General features: G+C 38.9%; 1 protein-coding gene across 1 annotated transcript in view; it reads right to left on the bottom strand.

The window, feature by feature from the left end:
- LOC114260259 (DNA-directed RNA polymerase 3, chloroplastic) overlaps positions 1-15,640 on the bottom strand; it is a 110,078-nt gene that overhangs the window by 89,976 nt on the left and 4,462 nt on the right. Inside the window, 12 exon segments of the mRNA XM_082911213.1 lie at positions 1,857-1,949; positions 2,026-2,142; positions 2,409-2,471; positions 3,338-3,407; positions 3,781-3,911; positions 4,030-4,233; positions 6,516-6,943; positions 8,189-8,263; positions 8,369-9,489; positions 9,949-9,958; positions 10,379-10,457; positions 15,345-15,483. Of these exon segments, the coding sequence (XP_082767339.1) occupies positions 1,857-1,949; positions 2,026-2,142; positions 2,409-2,471; positions 3,338-3,407; positions 3,781-3,911; positions 4,030-4,233; positions 6,516-6,943; positions 8,189-8,263; positions 8,369-9,489; positions 9,949-9,958; positions 10,379-10,457; positions 15,345-15,483 (2,530 nt within the window).

Consider the following 15,640-nt stretch of genomic DNA (forward strand, 5'->3'; position numbering starts at 1 on the left):
AAAGTGAACTAGGAGAGAGAACAACCCACTTTTCAAAGGGGTTCAAAAGGTTCAAAAGCAATTACTGGCCGGCCACCAAATATTGGTGGCCTCCCAGATGTGTTCATCACAAATATGGGGTTTAGGGTGCAAGAAGATGGCCCAAGGGTGGTCAACATTGGCTTTGAAGTGGGAGAAATCGGGCGACGGAGGGCGATAAAGGAATAAAGTTGGCTGACAGAACAATTACTGGCCTCCCATCCCTCTATGACCTTCCTAGCAATGAAACAGAGGTCCCTGCCAAAAATGAACCAAAACCGATGCAAAATGAAGGTTCGGGGGCTGGAACGCGCAGCCCGAGGCCCAAAAAACTGACTGTTAGGCACCGGAAGTGATGTTCGACCACGAAGTTGGTTTCTCGGACCGCAGTGTCCCTCAAAAGGGAGCAAATAAGATGTATGTCAAAAACCGGAGCAAACGGAGGTAGTTTAGCGGTCCCGAACCGAGGCACACGGCCAACGGCTCCGAAAAACCGGAAACCGGGCTCCAAACGGGCAAAATGGCCTACGATCACGAAACGTAGCCTATGGCCACTAAGAGATGATCTACGAGACCTCTCCCTCCCTTCGGGAAGAGAAAATATAGAAAACGGAGCCTGGTTCGTAAACCGAGGCAAAACACAAAAGAGTTCGGAAGTCCGGAGGCAAGGCTCGCAGCCGAGACTCTGAAATTTCTGAACGAGCACAATATGCAATATCACCGATCGCTCAACTGGTGACGTCTGAGTCTCAAGGTCGGTCAAAAATGGGGTGTCTATAGAGCGCCACTTACCCCGCTCGAGCGGGAGTCCAAAATCTGGAATTTCCATATTTGAACCTCAAGCTCAAAACTCAATTCTAATGCATCAAATTCGATCCTTTTGGGCTAATTTTCTGAAAACACTTGTAAATTCATAGTATAACATGATTCAAAGCTCAATTTGTAAAATGAAGGCCCAAAGGTAGTTCAATTAAACACAATTTCAAAGAAGTTTTCATGAACAAGACTCAAATGTAACATGTATGATTTTGATCAACTTCAAAGCTTCTAATTCAAGAACAAATGAGCCAATCCTTTCAAAAACATGAGGAATTCATGGACTACAACAATAATATGGACATTCATGCAAGAATTTCCATAAAAACAACTTTAAACTTCAAGAGATGCACATGCATGCATGAATTAAGCCTCTATTCAACAATCTACAACCAATTTATGATCTTAAGCTCCTATTTACCATGAACCATGCAACAATTAACTTGAATTCACAAACAAGAAGGTAAATGTCCTACCTTAGGTCTTGAATGCAAGATATGGGAGCTCAATTATGCAAATTATCCTTCAATTCCTATAATTTCCAAGCAAAACCTCCAAGTTGAACTCAATTCCTCTCACTCACTCACTCTAGTCGGTTTTAGCTCTCAAAGTGGCTGAGGAAAAGGGTGCTCAAACAATGTAAGGGTGAGAAGATGAGTGGTCTAGCATAACCCACTAAGTGGCAATTTGGTGAATAATCAACCTAATGCAATTTAGCTTTATTTAATCTAATTTAGTCATTCCAAATCACATTTCAATTAAATTTACCATAAAATCACATAATTCCTAATTAGCATAAAACATTAATCAATTTCAGATTCGGCCGCCGATAAGGCCTTCAATTTGCAGTTTAACATAATACATGGACAGATCATTTAACAGTCAAACAGATAGAAATGTATTCAAACTAACACAATCAATCAATCAGTTTAGTAATTCAGTCGGTCAGTCAATCAACATGCTTAATCACAGATCAGCACTAATCAGTAGTGTTATCAGTAAACAGTAGTGAGGGTTGTCACACCAATGTTGCCACCTCCAGCCCAAATGCTCTCCACCACACTTAGAACTCTTCGGTTAACTCTCCATTTGGTATTTCCTAGTGTGTCCAGGGCCTGAACATGTGCAATTTTAAAGCAATATGGTTGTGATATAAGGAAAAAATAAATATATCACACCTATAGATTTTACCTCATATACTTTCTGCATTTGTTTCAGAGCAACTTTCTTAACAGCATCTTGTTGCTACCTCGATCCATGAGTTCGCATGAGATAAGAAGGTAAGAAAAAGTACCCGCCTTTGTCATACTTGAAAGGAGTCGTATAAGACACTTCAAATATAAGTGAAAATTTTAGCTGAAAGCAACCCTCTATTTCTTTGATTATATCTGAACATACTGGAGTGTCAATTTTCTTTTTCTTTTTCTTTTTTTTCTCATTAGCCTTTTGAAGAGGTCAGATAGGGGCAGATCACAAAACATGATGACTTGAACTTTGTGTCCGACTAACACAAACCCAAAGCCAACCACCTTAAGGGCCAGGTGAACAACATCATCACATGTTGAGTGAATAACATACCCTTTCCATTTTTTCGGAGGCACCAACATTGGCACATAAGGAATCATCATATGCTTAACCTGCATAAAGAGAAATGTTCGAAGGATTAGACATGAAGGACAAATCAAAACAAAAACAAGTACTCAATTTTTTTTTATTGCATATTTGGAATTTATAATCAGGAAAAAAATTTGTATTACTTTCACAAATAACATAATTAGTTTCCTAGCAGTCGTCTAAGAAGCACGGACACAGACACGGACACAGGACACAATGGTTTCAAACAAATGGGGACACAGTCATGGCGAGGACACAACAATAAAATCTTTTTCATATTTGCTATGTAGATTATCATTACATCCACAAAGTATCCAAAAAAAAATCACTTTTGAATTAACACTTGTCGTTTGTTTCCATTTTATGGATGATTGTTAAATATTTAAATCTAAGCAAAAGAGTAATAAACATTGAACATCCAACATCCATCAAAAGCACTAAAGAAAAGGGGGAAAAAACCTAGTTGGCATGTCCCCAGAGTGTCCTTGTCATTTCTCCTTGAAACATATTAATTAAATAAATGTGTCCCCTCCGTGTCCCTGTGTCTTGGTCGTTTCTGACATCCCTACGGCACTTGTTTTGCAGTGCCGGCAATTCATAGGCAGTTGTAAACGCAATTCAAAATATTCCATTGCTTAAAATGTACTTTAAATGTGAAAGATTAAATATCCAATAAAGAACAAATGGAAGGAAGTATACTTCAGTCCACAGGACAATATATCTTATTGTAACACATCATTTATAAAAAGCACAAAAGTATTGGGATTGAATTAGTATTTATGCATACATTCTCATCCAATTAAATAAGATTTATATTTCCTAGGTGAGAAAAACTGCAAATAAATATTATGCAAACCAAATGAGCAAAAAAAAAGAGATATTAACTCACAGTTCTATCAAGTCCTGAAAGGACTAGGGGATCACATTCTATAACTCCATACCTCTTAACAACTTTCGGCCTACAAGGACCAAACAACAAATCAGACTTACAACTAACTTAGAAAGACAGAAATAAAGCAGCGGTGAACCGCCTCCATTGTGCTATGTATGCATATAACCATAATAACTTAACACAAACAATTCAATTTGTTGGCCACATTTTTTTTAATAAGAATTTTCTGACCACATTTTAAATACAGCATTGACACAAACAAATGAAATGTGGAACTTAAAAATCAATCATCAAACAAAATTCATCTGCTTAGGCAATATCCCCTCCAAGAATTGGCCTAATGATCTGTCTAAATATTAGCACATCATGGACCATGAATTAGTCAGATAAGGTCCAGTGCTTTGAAGATGAATTACTGATGCAAAGAATTACATGCTCACCCAGGATCGTTTAAAATTCTGAATAAGTGCCTAAATGCAGGTCGAATATCAAGTGGACTATCTGCTAACTGGTTGACTGGAGGCTGTACATAAGCTGTTTCAGTTAATAATTTTATCAGACGACATCCTAGCTGTATTACATTAGAAAAAGAAAATAATTAGTAACTATAGAACATAAAGAGATATATATATATATATATACCCATCACTTATTCATTTCAGTAGGAATAAATATTGATGGCCACAAACTTTAGCCTGTGTGTCACGACCCCAAGGCTTAATTTCTTCATCTTTCACCAGCTTTTGCACCTCAAGTATCTTTCTTCTTCTGATCAAACTTTTTACACGTTTCCTTCGTATCTCAGCATCCTTACGAAAGCTTTCTTCAGTTGGAGCTACAATCTTCTTTCTCTGGTACATCTTAGTTTTCTCCAAGAAACTATGAATTCTAACCTGTACTAATTGCAAAAATAATAACAAGATTATCAATAATTTTATATTTATCCCAAATAAGAGATAATGGATAAAAGAAAAGTTAATTAGACAAAATCTTTTTCCTGATGGCTGATATCGATACTTCAAATAATAATCGAAGTGAGATTAAAGGGCTCTATTCATTTCTCGAATTAGATGATGCATGCATATCGTTATGCCCAACTTAATCAATTCACTTAGTCTCATTATTTGCCAATCCTCTAATAAGCTGATTTGCTTATTCAAAACGGCTTGCATTAGTTACAAGTTACAACTTATATGTAAGCTCACAATGAATGTCAATTAAAATGGAGATCAATGGTTAATGCAATGCCTTCCAATGCAATTCAAATTTGATTCAGAATTTGATGAAACCTTTAACCAAATCTCTCCAAACTAAAATTCTGAAGTATGAAATACATATTTATCTAATGCTTGAATGCAAAAATAGACTTAATGAACAATGAAGTCACTTTGTGTTCCTAATGAGATTAATCAAAATACATAACACTGACTGGACATAAATTCATTAAAAATGATTGAGATTACTTATAGACACTACAGATGAGGAAAGGCTAAAAGGATTTTATTTGGGGTACGCCAATAGATCTAATTGTGATAAATGACAGAGCCAGATATAGTAAGAAAACAAACTTATGAAATCAAAATTAATCTTAGATCTGTCAACTGTAGCAGTATAATTGGAAATATCTCAATTTGCTAGTGGACCCACAATCACTTCCTTCCCATTGCTTCTTATCTTCTTTAAGGCTTCAGTCCTTATAGAAGCAGGACATAATCTGTAAAAACCGAATCCCAAATATGATTGTAACTGACTTATTACTAGATATATCGTATACAGAAACACACATGTAGGTATACAGGCTCGAGATTCTAATTCCTTATTCTCTTTGCCTAGAAAACCTTAACAAATTAAGAAAATCCTTTCACACTGTACACTACACGCTAATGCGGTGTAGTGGGAGTAGCCTTATACAATGGTATAACTGAAGTGAATATCAAGCTATTTATAGATAAGAGTGTGATTTTCTATCAACAATTAGAAATCAATTATACATATCAAGTAAAATGCATTTATATTTTTCGATTTTTCTTATGGTCAAATTAATCATGTAAAACATTTCTAAGTGCATCCTGTAATAGTTGAACTGTTGATGCATTATGTCCCTACTTTCTTCGATCTTCTCCTGTAAAAATTCCTTTGTTTTTAGCATTAATATATTTTAGTCAATGCTTTTCTTCATTAGGAAAATTAGAAAAACTGTTTGGATTACTCTGGATAGCTTTAATTTAGTATTTTGGTCCAAAAATGTAATATATTTCTGTGTATTGAGTATTTCTAGCTTCATGTACCTAAATGCCCGTTGTTGACTATAGAAGTTTTGGTTCCACTAAGAAGCCCCTAGTCCTATGGAATAGTGTGATTTGTGTTGTGCTTTCAGTTATTTGCACAAAAAGAAATACAAGATTTTTAATGGTAAGTTTGAATAAGTTGCAGACCTATAGGGGAACATTTTTTACTTGTCTCCTTTTTGGGTTTCAATATCAATATCTTTAAAAGAATGCCTTTTTTTTATTTCTAGAGATTGGAAATTGTTTGTTATTTGTAGTTGTGATTAATTTTTCTCTTCCTTTTCTTATGTTTTGATGCCTTAGCGTACTTTGTACTTTCTTTATTCTCTGATTTTAATAATAAGTCAGCCGCATGTGGCCCAAGCCAAGCGAATAAGGACCAAATATCAAAGTCTGTGATAATCACAATAGATCACTCAAAAAATATAATGCAAAAATGAATTGCTACAAATGCAATTTCAAATAATCAAATAATATATTTCCCTGTAGTTCTCTATTACTGCCCATATCCAGTAGAACATCCAAATAGTCTACCATTTGACCAAGGAAGAATTCAAATGTAGCACCATATAAAAAAGATACAGTAGGCCTAGTAATTCATATTTCTGCATCAACTAGTTGTCTCCTATTCATTTTTACATGCTTCAAGTTAACCAACCAATCACTTTAACCCAACAAGTCACAACAAGATAGCCACAATTGACGACACTATTCTACACAACTGAATCCAATAACTTTCTACATAATTATTGCACATTGTCTCTATAGATTCAAGTTTCAATTCAATGACTACTCATATAGGGATTCCAGTACCACAGACCAATACAGAAATTGCAAATTTGCATATGCTTAGCATATATTCATATACAGAACAATTCAAGACTCACCTCCTGCTCAATTGCCACACCAATCCAAACCGCAGCTTGAACAACCCGAACAGACATGTCCTCTTGCACAGTCATCAACAAAGCCATCATCTTATGCATCACAATAATTGCCATCTTATCAGCCGGCAAAGAATCGATATACGGTGCAAATGCTGCCTTTTGCTTCTTCGTTCGCTGTGTACTCTGTTCCTTAGCAATTGCCTCCCTCAAAGGCTCAAACCAACCAAAAAACAACTTCTTCACATAAGGCAAATTAGGGGCCAATTTTTTCTCACACATCTCTCTCTCCAACTCCCTATACTCCTCCATCATCTTCTCCCAAGCCTCAGCCTCTGCCCTAATCTGTCTCCTCCTCAACAAATAATTTCTCTTCCTATCAACTTCTTGGAATTCTGATTTCACCTCTGGTTTAGTCCTATTTGAAAATCCTACGTGATTTGTGATTAGATCAAGATTAACTTATTCCAAAACCCAATAAATTCAAAAACTCTCAACCTAAAATCATCAAACACTTACGAGAGTGATTTTAGTTTGTTTGTTTTTTAGGATAAACAATAAATCGACACAAACGATTTTTTACGTGGAAAAAACCACAATTGAAGAACCTTCAATTGTAATCCAAAACCACGGGCGAAACGCCACTGTCAATCCACTACTGAAGAACAAAAAGATTACAAAGATACAATACAAATTACCCAACCCAGTCAATTTGTCTCTGAATCTTCTGTAACTCTTTTCACCACACCTTCGTCACGGAATTGATCCTGAAGTTGATTCCACACCACAACTCCACTTGTCGAATTAATGACTACGTAGAATCAAACGCCTTTTGAATTCTACGCTTTAATCTTTGGAATCCACCGAAGAGAACTTTCTTGTACCTTAAGAAGCAACCTCCTTGATGTATGAATCTCAATGCATAAGTTCAGAACTCTCTCAAGAACATCAAGGAAAACTATCAAAAATCTCTAAAGAAAACTTTAAACACAACCCTAGTTTGTTTTGATCAGATCTAGGAAAACGTACTTCACAAAAACACCCTTAACAGCTTTAAATAGAAATCTGGATCCGCGATCTCCGCTCGAGCTCACCACAGCCCGCTCGAGCGGACTGACCAAAAACGGCGTGTGAATAAGCTGAGATGCGCTCGAGCGTATGATAATCCGCTCGAGCGTAAAATCACACCCACCAGTATTTGCGCTTGCCCTGTCAAAATACTGAGACCTGCTAATCTACGCTTGAGCTCAAAAGTCTCCGCTCGAGCGGACAGTACAAAAACACAAAAAAAGCTTTTGAATCAACACAAGGTTTTGTCTCCGGATTTGACAACATAGGGACCTAACAATCTCCCCCTTTGTCAATTCCCGGACAAAACCATTCTAAACATTATTCCTTACACACACGCACGAAAACAGTTTCAAAACAAATAAACAAAACAATCTTTTAAAACCCGCAAACACACAACTAGAAAAAGACTTCATTCATTCAACTTCATCCACGTAGGCGCGTGTTCCATGAGCCTGAAAAAGAACATCCAAACACAAACCAACCAAAAACAGGTGGAACTGGATTAAATAACCATTAAGCCAAGCATAAGCAACTAGTATCCATCCATCCATAAACATATATCCATAGTATAACCAGAAAAAAAACTATATAAAATCCAACTGTACCAAGGAAGGATAACCAGAGAACAACTGTACCAACAAAAAATGGAATCATAAAAAGCTGTGTAATCAAAAAATCAACTGTACCCATCAAAAGACCAGAAACCCATCAAAAGACCCATCAAAAGACCAGCAACATCACTCCCCCTTTTTGGCCGGCAATGAAGAAAGCAAGAAATCAAGCACCAGGTGGAGGAGGGGCCGGCTGAAGCGTCAGTAAGGAAATGATGTGGTCCAGCTGCGAAGTAGTGTGAGCGGCAGTCTGCTCCAGTTGACCAAGACGACCATCAAAGGCGTCAAAACGAGCATCAAGAAAGTCTAACCTCCGGGTCATAGCCTCCTCAAAGTGCCGAAGCTGATCAGAAAAAGAGCTAGGGGGAACAGGAGCCTCATCATCATCACCGGCTACGGCGGCATCAAACTCGGCCTCTTCAGCAAGACCAGCAGCAACTCCTGCAGAAGGACCAACCCGGGATGACTCCCCCTTAATATGGGCCCGACTTTGAGACACAGTTTTCTTGGTAAAAGGGCGAGAAGGAGAGGCAAACTCATCATCTTCTAGAATAGGGGTCCCAAGGTTAGACAAAATTCGGTTGATCAAGCAACCGTAGAGAAGGCCAAGTTTTTTATGCCCATGAGCACTGATCATCTTTCTGATAATAAGAGAGGCGAGATCAATAGACCGGTGACGGGCAATACAGGACAAAATGAATCCTTGGTCTTGTTTGACCTCGGAGGAGTGTGTAGTGACAATGATGTTGGCACAGACAATCAGATTAAGCAGTCGGAACTCCGGAAGAAGTTCAAACTGTTTAATCAAACCGCCTTTAGGCCAATGACGGGCAACACCACACAGTTCCAAAGCCACATCATCAAAGTTACAAGTAGGACGATCAGGAACAGGGAAAGGATAGTATTGGGGAAAGACTTGCTCAATCTGAAGGAGTTGGCGAATCAAAGCAGGGGTGACAGAAATGGATTTTGACCTAACCCATGTAGTGAAAGATGGCTCATAATCCCGAATACCCTCCATATTACAATAGAATTCTCGAACCCAATCGAGATTCTGACGCCCAGAAAACAATAAAACAAGGTCACCACCTAGAGGGTCGAACAATGGACGAATTTGGATGGACTCAAATGTGTCAGGTTGAACATTCCGTTCTAAATGAACTGTGCGAGTCACAAAAGATTTGTGGAAGGACTTGGATTGTGTGGCCGACTGAAACCTATCAGGGTTATAGGTAGGGCGAGAAACGGTGGCCTTTCGGCGTTTAGGAGCAGGAGCAGACATACCGAAGAAGACACTATTGCACCCAACAAACCAACAAACCCAAAACCCAAACCACACCAAAACAAAACCAAAACAAATCATTAGTTCAATAATCAAATTAAAAAACAGGGCATGAAATCCTCAGTATACAATGCAACAGATCAAGCATGAACAAATAGGAGCATGGTATTGAAGAACTCATAACTAATACACTCAATATGAGAGAAATTGCTAAGTATAAGTATGAATCATGAGAAAATCAATGCCAAGAATTCAAGACCAGATCCATACGCACGCACAGTGACCTCAACAGAGATAAACATACATAAAAGCAGCCCATACAGCGACAAGACAGCAGAAACACAGATAAACCCGAATACCACAGACACAATAAAGAAAATACCCATAAAAAAAAAATTAGACAAGAGGACGAGGAAAAAGTGTGGGAGAGAGAGGTTCACAAACGACACACAAAACCCACAAAATCACAAACCCAACAACCACTAGAACCAAATAGAACAAAAAACAACGAAAATAAAAGAGGGTAAAACTTACCAAGGAGCAAATCGGTGGGTAGGATGATGGATGTGAGGGAAAAACGACCACAATGCAGCCACAAAACAAACCCTAGATCGAGAAAAAGAAACAGGGAAAAAAACTAACTTGAAAAGTCGAGAGAGGGAGTTAAGTATGAAACTGGTCCGCTCGAGCGTACTAATTACCGCTCGAGCGTACCACAAAGCAAGCAGACTCCCGCGCGAGCGTGCAAAGGGACGCTCGAGCTAAAAAAAACAACTCTCAGAACTGCCAAAACACGAACAAACTGCTGCAAGAGTGAAAAACGCGCTCGAGCGTAAAACATTCCGCTCAAGCGGAAAGAACCCCCCCCCCTTTTTTTTTTTTTTGTAAATAACAAAACACACCTAAGACAGTCCTGTAACAAGCAAGGAGAGCAAGTGAGACTAAACCACAAAGACAAGAAAATCCATCAAATGATGAGTCCTGCAAATTTTGAGAAAAGAGATGAAACACCAGCTCATGAACAACACAGATAGTATGAAATCAAAGCCACACGCATCATGAGAATGCATAACTCAAAAACACACATGAGAGCTCATGTAAAAATGTGTGTGTGTGCAATCCTTGAGAGCCACAAAGCTAGAGTTAATCCTAGTAGTGATCGGATGGCTGGACCTCCGACACGAGTAACTAACTATCACAGAGAAAAGTCAAACCACTAGGAATCACGGGGTATTTGTTAAGTAAATGCGGAAGCTCCCCCTCAGATTTTTTTTTTTTTTTTTTTGTGTGCACTCACTGGTGGCATGCACGCTCAAGAGTATGGATTCCAACCAGAGAAGAATGAAGTCAAAATGATGGCCTGGTTGGTGCCTCTGAGGTAGCCTTTTCCTAATGCCCGGAGATCATGTACTGAGGGAGAAACCATGGAAGTGAACTAAGGCGGTAGATGGTTAAGAGACTTAACATCACCCATGATGTACTAGTATGGGTCAATTTCTCCGTAAAAGTACAAGAAACACTGTCAGTGGTCCATAGAGAACTTTGATCACTTATGCGGAAACCCCTGCAACAGTTTAGCTCAAGAATGTGTACAGAATGAGATCACGAAGTAAATGAGTATGGGCATTCAGCATGAGCTATGAACTAAGATGTGAAACAAATCTTGTAAGAAACATGAGCAGTGTTCATTTAATATTTTGATGCAAAAGATACCAGGACTCAATCACAATGAGATTAACACATCTAAGAATAGTAAGTCAGCCACTCACACTCACCTCACGACCACAGGAACCAATCTAGTTACTGAGCATTACACCTAAGGTCTTTCTAAGAAACTCAAATCGAAGAAGATCAAGGGGTTTTGTAAAAATATCAGCTTTTTGATGCTCAGTAGGGATATGTTCCAAAACAACAATGCCTTCATCCACTAACTCTCGAATAAAATGATGACGGATGTCAATATGTTTGGTGCGAGAGTGTTGGACTGGATTTTTTGAAATGTTTATGGCACTTGTGTTATCACAAAAAAGAGTGAGGGTATTCAGTTCTATTCCATAATCATGAAGCATTTGCTTCATCCACAACATTTGTGCACAACAACTCCCTACAGCAATGTACTCAGCCTCAGCAGTGGAAAGAGAGATGGCATTCTGCTTTTTACTATGCCAAGAAACCAAATTATTCCCAAGGTAAAAACACCCCCCGGAGGTACTTTTCCTATCATCAGCACACCCTGCCCAGTCGGCATCAGAAAAACGAGTAATTTCGGCTGTAGTATCAGTGGAAAACCAAACCCCATACCCCAAGGTCCCATTAACATACTTGATGATGCGTTTTACCGCAAGAAGGTGCGACTCTTTAGGACTGGCTTGGTAACGAGCACAAACACCGACACTGAAAGAAATGTCAGGATGACTGGCTGTGAGATACAAAAGACTCCCTATCATACTCCTATAAAGGGTAGGATCAACATCAATACCAGAGGAATCTTTGGAGAGGTGAAGACTGGTGCTCATGGGAGTGCGTGCATGTTTGGCAGACTCAAGACCAAACTTAGACACAAGATTTTTCGCATACTTAGACTGAGATACAAATATACCCGTAGGAGACTGTTTAATTTGAAGACCCAAAAAATAAGACAACTCTCCCATCATGCTCATCTCAAACTCATGTGTCATGCAATCCGAAAAATATTTCACAAGATGTTCAGCAGTGGATCCAAACACAATATCATCAACATAAATCTGAGCAACAAGAATATGAGACTAGTATGTTTCACAAATAAAGTCTTATCCACACTACTCCTTTGAAAATCATTGTCAAGAAGAAATGTAGTAAGTCTATCATACCAAGCTCGAGGGGCTTGTTTCAATCCATACAAAGCCTTGTCTAACTTGTAGACATGATTAGGACATTTAGGGTCCTCAAACCCTTTTGGTTGCTCAACATATGCCTCTTCTCTCAAGTACCCATTCAAAAAGGCACTTTTCACATCCATTTGAAACAATTTAAAGCCAAGAAAACATGCAACACCAAGCAAAATACGAATAGATTCGAGACGTGCAACTGGGGCAAACGTCTCATCATAGTCAACACCCTCTACTTGTGTGTAGCCTTGAGCAACCAACCTAGCTTTGTTCCTAACAACTGTACCATTCTCATCAGATTTATTTTTAAAGATCCACTTGGTACCTATCACATTCATGTCTCTAGGTCTGGGAACTAGAGTCCAAACTTTGTTACGTTCAAATTGACCTAATTCTTCATGCACAGCATTGACCCAACTATCATCTAGCAAGGCTTCTTTAAAATTCTTAGGTTCAATTAATGAAACATAACACATATGTGATACCTCATCCCGAATCTGTCTTCGGGTTTTCATTCGATCCGAGACACTTCCAATCACCAGTTGAGCTGGATGATTCAGTTTCACCCTAGCTGATGGTTTAAGCTCAGGACTTGCGGTGACAGGGGCAACAGGAGTGATGTCCCTTGGAGCACTCTTTGGGCTTGACCTTACCTGTGAAGATGGTTCTGTAACCATTTCTTGTGATGGGTCCGCACCTTCTCCTTGATTTTGTGATTCCGTGTCCAAGATTGGAGACTCATCATTATCATCCTCATTTGTTGCTGGAGTAGGTGCACCTGTGTCATCTATAACCACATTGATAGATTCCATTAAAGATGAAGTTCGCAGGTTATAGACTCTAAAAGCTCTACTAGTGGTTGAATACCCTAGAAAAATACCTTCATCACTTCGGGAGTCAAATTTGCCCAAAGGCTCTCTATCTTTGAAGATGTAACACTTACTCCCAAAAGTTTTGAAGTATTTTACATTAGGTTTCAAACCCTTCCACAATTCATATGGAGTTTGTAAAGTGACGGGCCTTAGGTACACGCGATTTATGACATAAACAGCAGTATTTAAGGCTTCAGCCCAAAACTTAGGAGGAAGTTTCTTACTAAGGAGCATGACCCTAGCCATTTCTTGAACAACCCTGTTCTTCCTCTTAACAATTCCATTTTGTTGTGGAGTAATAGGAGCAGAAAATTCATGCTTGATTCCATGCATATCACAAAAATCCGAAAACGAAGTATTTTCAAATTCACGACCATGATCAGTTCGGATTCTTATGATACGCCCAATGGAAACACCCTGTTCATTTTGGATTTTAGGGACTAAGCCTGGAAAGCATCAAACATATCAGATTTTTCCCTTAAAAAATTTACCCACGAAAATCGAGTAAAATCATCAACAGTTAAAAAAATGTATCTTTTACCTCCGATGCTTTCAGTGCGAGTAGGACCCATTAAATCCATGTGAACCAATTCAAGAGGACGTTTGGTTGTAAAGCTGTTCACCTTTTTATGAGGAGCACGGGTTTGCTTGCCAAGCTGACATGGTCCACACACATGGCTCAAATTCTTACCTAGTTTAGGTATTCCCCTCACAAGCTCTTTGTTGGCTATCTTAGTTAGGTCATTGAAATTCATGTGACCTAATCTTTGATGCCACAAATCAATGTTACTAATGATGGCAGAGTGACAAGTGAGATCATTAGTAGTAACAATCCCATAGCAGTTATCAGATGTGCGAACCCCATGTAAGACAGTATTTCCCTTTTTATCCAAAATTTCACATTTATTTTTTGAAAACAAGACTTCATGATGGGAATCACACATTTGACTAATGCTTAAAAGATTTGCTTTAAGACCATCAACTAGTAGAACATTATCTAGTTTGGGAAGACCAGTAACACTGATAGAGCCCTTACCAATGACTCTCGAAGTGCCGCCATCTCCAAACGTAACAATTCCTCCTTCATATTTTTCAAGGGAGGTGAAGTAGGATTTGTTACCGGACATATGACGAGAACACCCACTATCAAGATACCACATGTGTGAATCACGTGCTTTTAGAGCAGTGTGAGCAACAAAACAAGTCAAATCCTTTTTTCTAATCCAAATCTTTTTAGTCTTGGTGTTCAGCCTAGATATATAAGGTTGTCTCCTAACCCAAAAAGTATTAGAATTTCTACCCTTTTGAGACACCTTACCAAACAGTTCAAAACAGTAAGGACGAATGTGGCCATACCTACCACAGTGATGACAAATAAAAACCGGTTTTACCTCCTTTTTGTTGATTTTACCAGCTTTAGGTAGACGGAAAGAGAGATCAGTCTGGTCTACCTTCAATTTTCCCTTTGCTTGAATCTTCTTGTCATGTGAAGTAGAGGCCTGACCCTTGTGAGCTGTTGCACCATAGCCTAACCCGCTTTTGTCGCAACCCATTTGTTGAGACCCGAGGATGTCTTCTAAAGATTTGGAACCTTTGTTCCACATGGCAATAGTGGCTCTAGCAACCCGAAGCTCTTCATCCTTTTGACCGACTATCTCTTCCAATCTGGCTTGTGACAGCTCAAGACTTTTAAGCTTTTCTTCATATGTGGAATACACCTTCAAAAGTTCATTCCTTTCAGTTTCACAGGATAGTAATTTACCACATAAGTCTTTCCTGTCACTCGAGATCTTGACGATATTCTGCTTTGCTGCTACAAGTTCTTCTTTCAGCCTGACATTCTCACTCTCACATGTCTTGAGCTTGAGGGAGAGTTTGTCGTTGAGTTTGGACAAATTCAAAGATTCCTCGTACAGCTTTTCGTAGGCTTGTTGTAGTTCATCGCCATTGATCTCATCATTATCCTCAGATGTTTCATCATCCTCTTTTTGCTCTTCATTCTCCTTGACCTCATCCAGTCTAGCAACTAAGACAGGAAGGTTGCTGGATGGTAGTGAATGCGAATTTCCTCTTTCATGGAATTGGCTCAGAATTTCCCATGCCTCTTTAGCCTTTGTGCAATGAACAACCCGTTGCTGTTCTTCAGGAGAGATTGCTCCACGAATAATGATTAGGGCTCTCAGATTTCCCGGATTATCTGCACTTTCTGTATCTTCTTCAATGGCTTGCCAACCTTCTGGTTCAAAAGCTCTGAGAAACGCCCTCATTCTGATTTTCCAATACAGATAGTTAGCCCCATCAAAGGTGGGAGCATGATGCAGGTTCTGGCCACGAGCTGATTCCAAAGGCTTTGGAAGAGGTTGAGAAACCGTGGCCCAAAATGCCATGAAAGCACTATCCCCATCTTCACCGGATTCAGGTTCTT

The sequence above is a fragment of the Camellia sinensis genome, unplaced genomic scaffold (assembly GCF_055761805.1).
Source record: "Camellia sinensis isolate YWXY unplaced genomic scaffold, ASM5576180v1 Unanchor10, whole genome shotgun sequence".
NCBI lineage: Eukaryota > Viridiplantae > Streptophyta > Magnoliopsida > Ericales > Theaceae > Camellia > Camellia sinensis.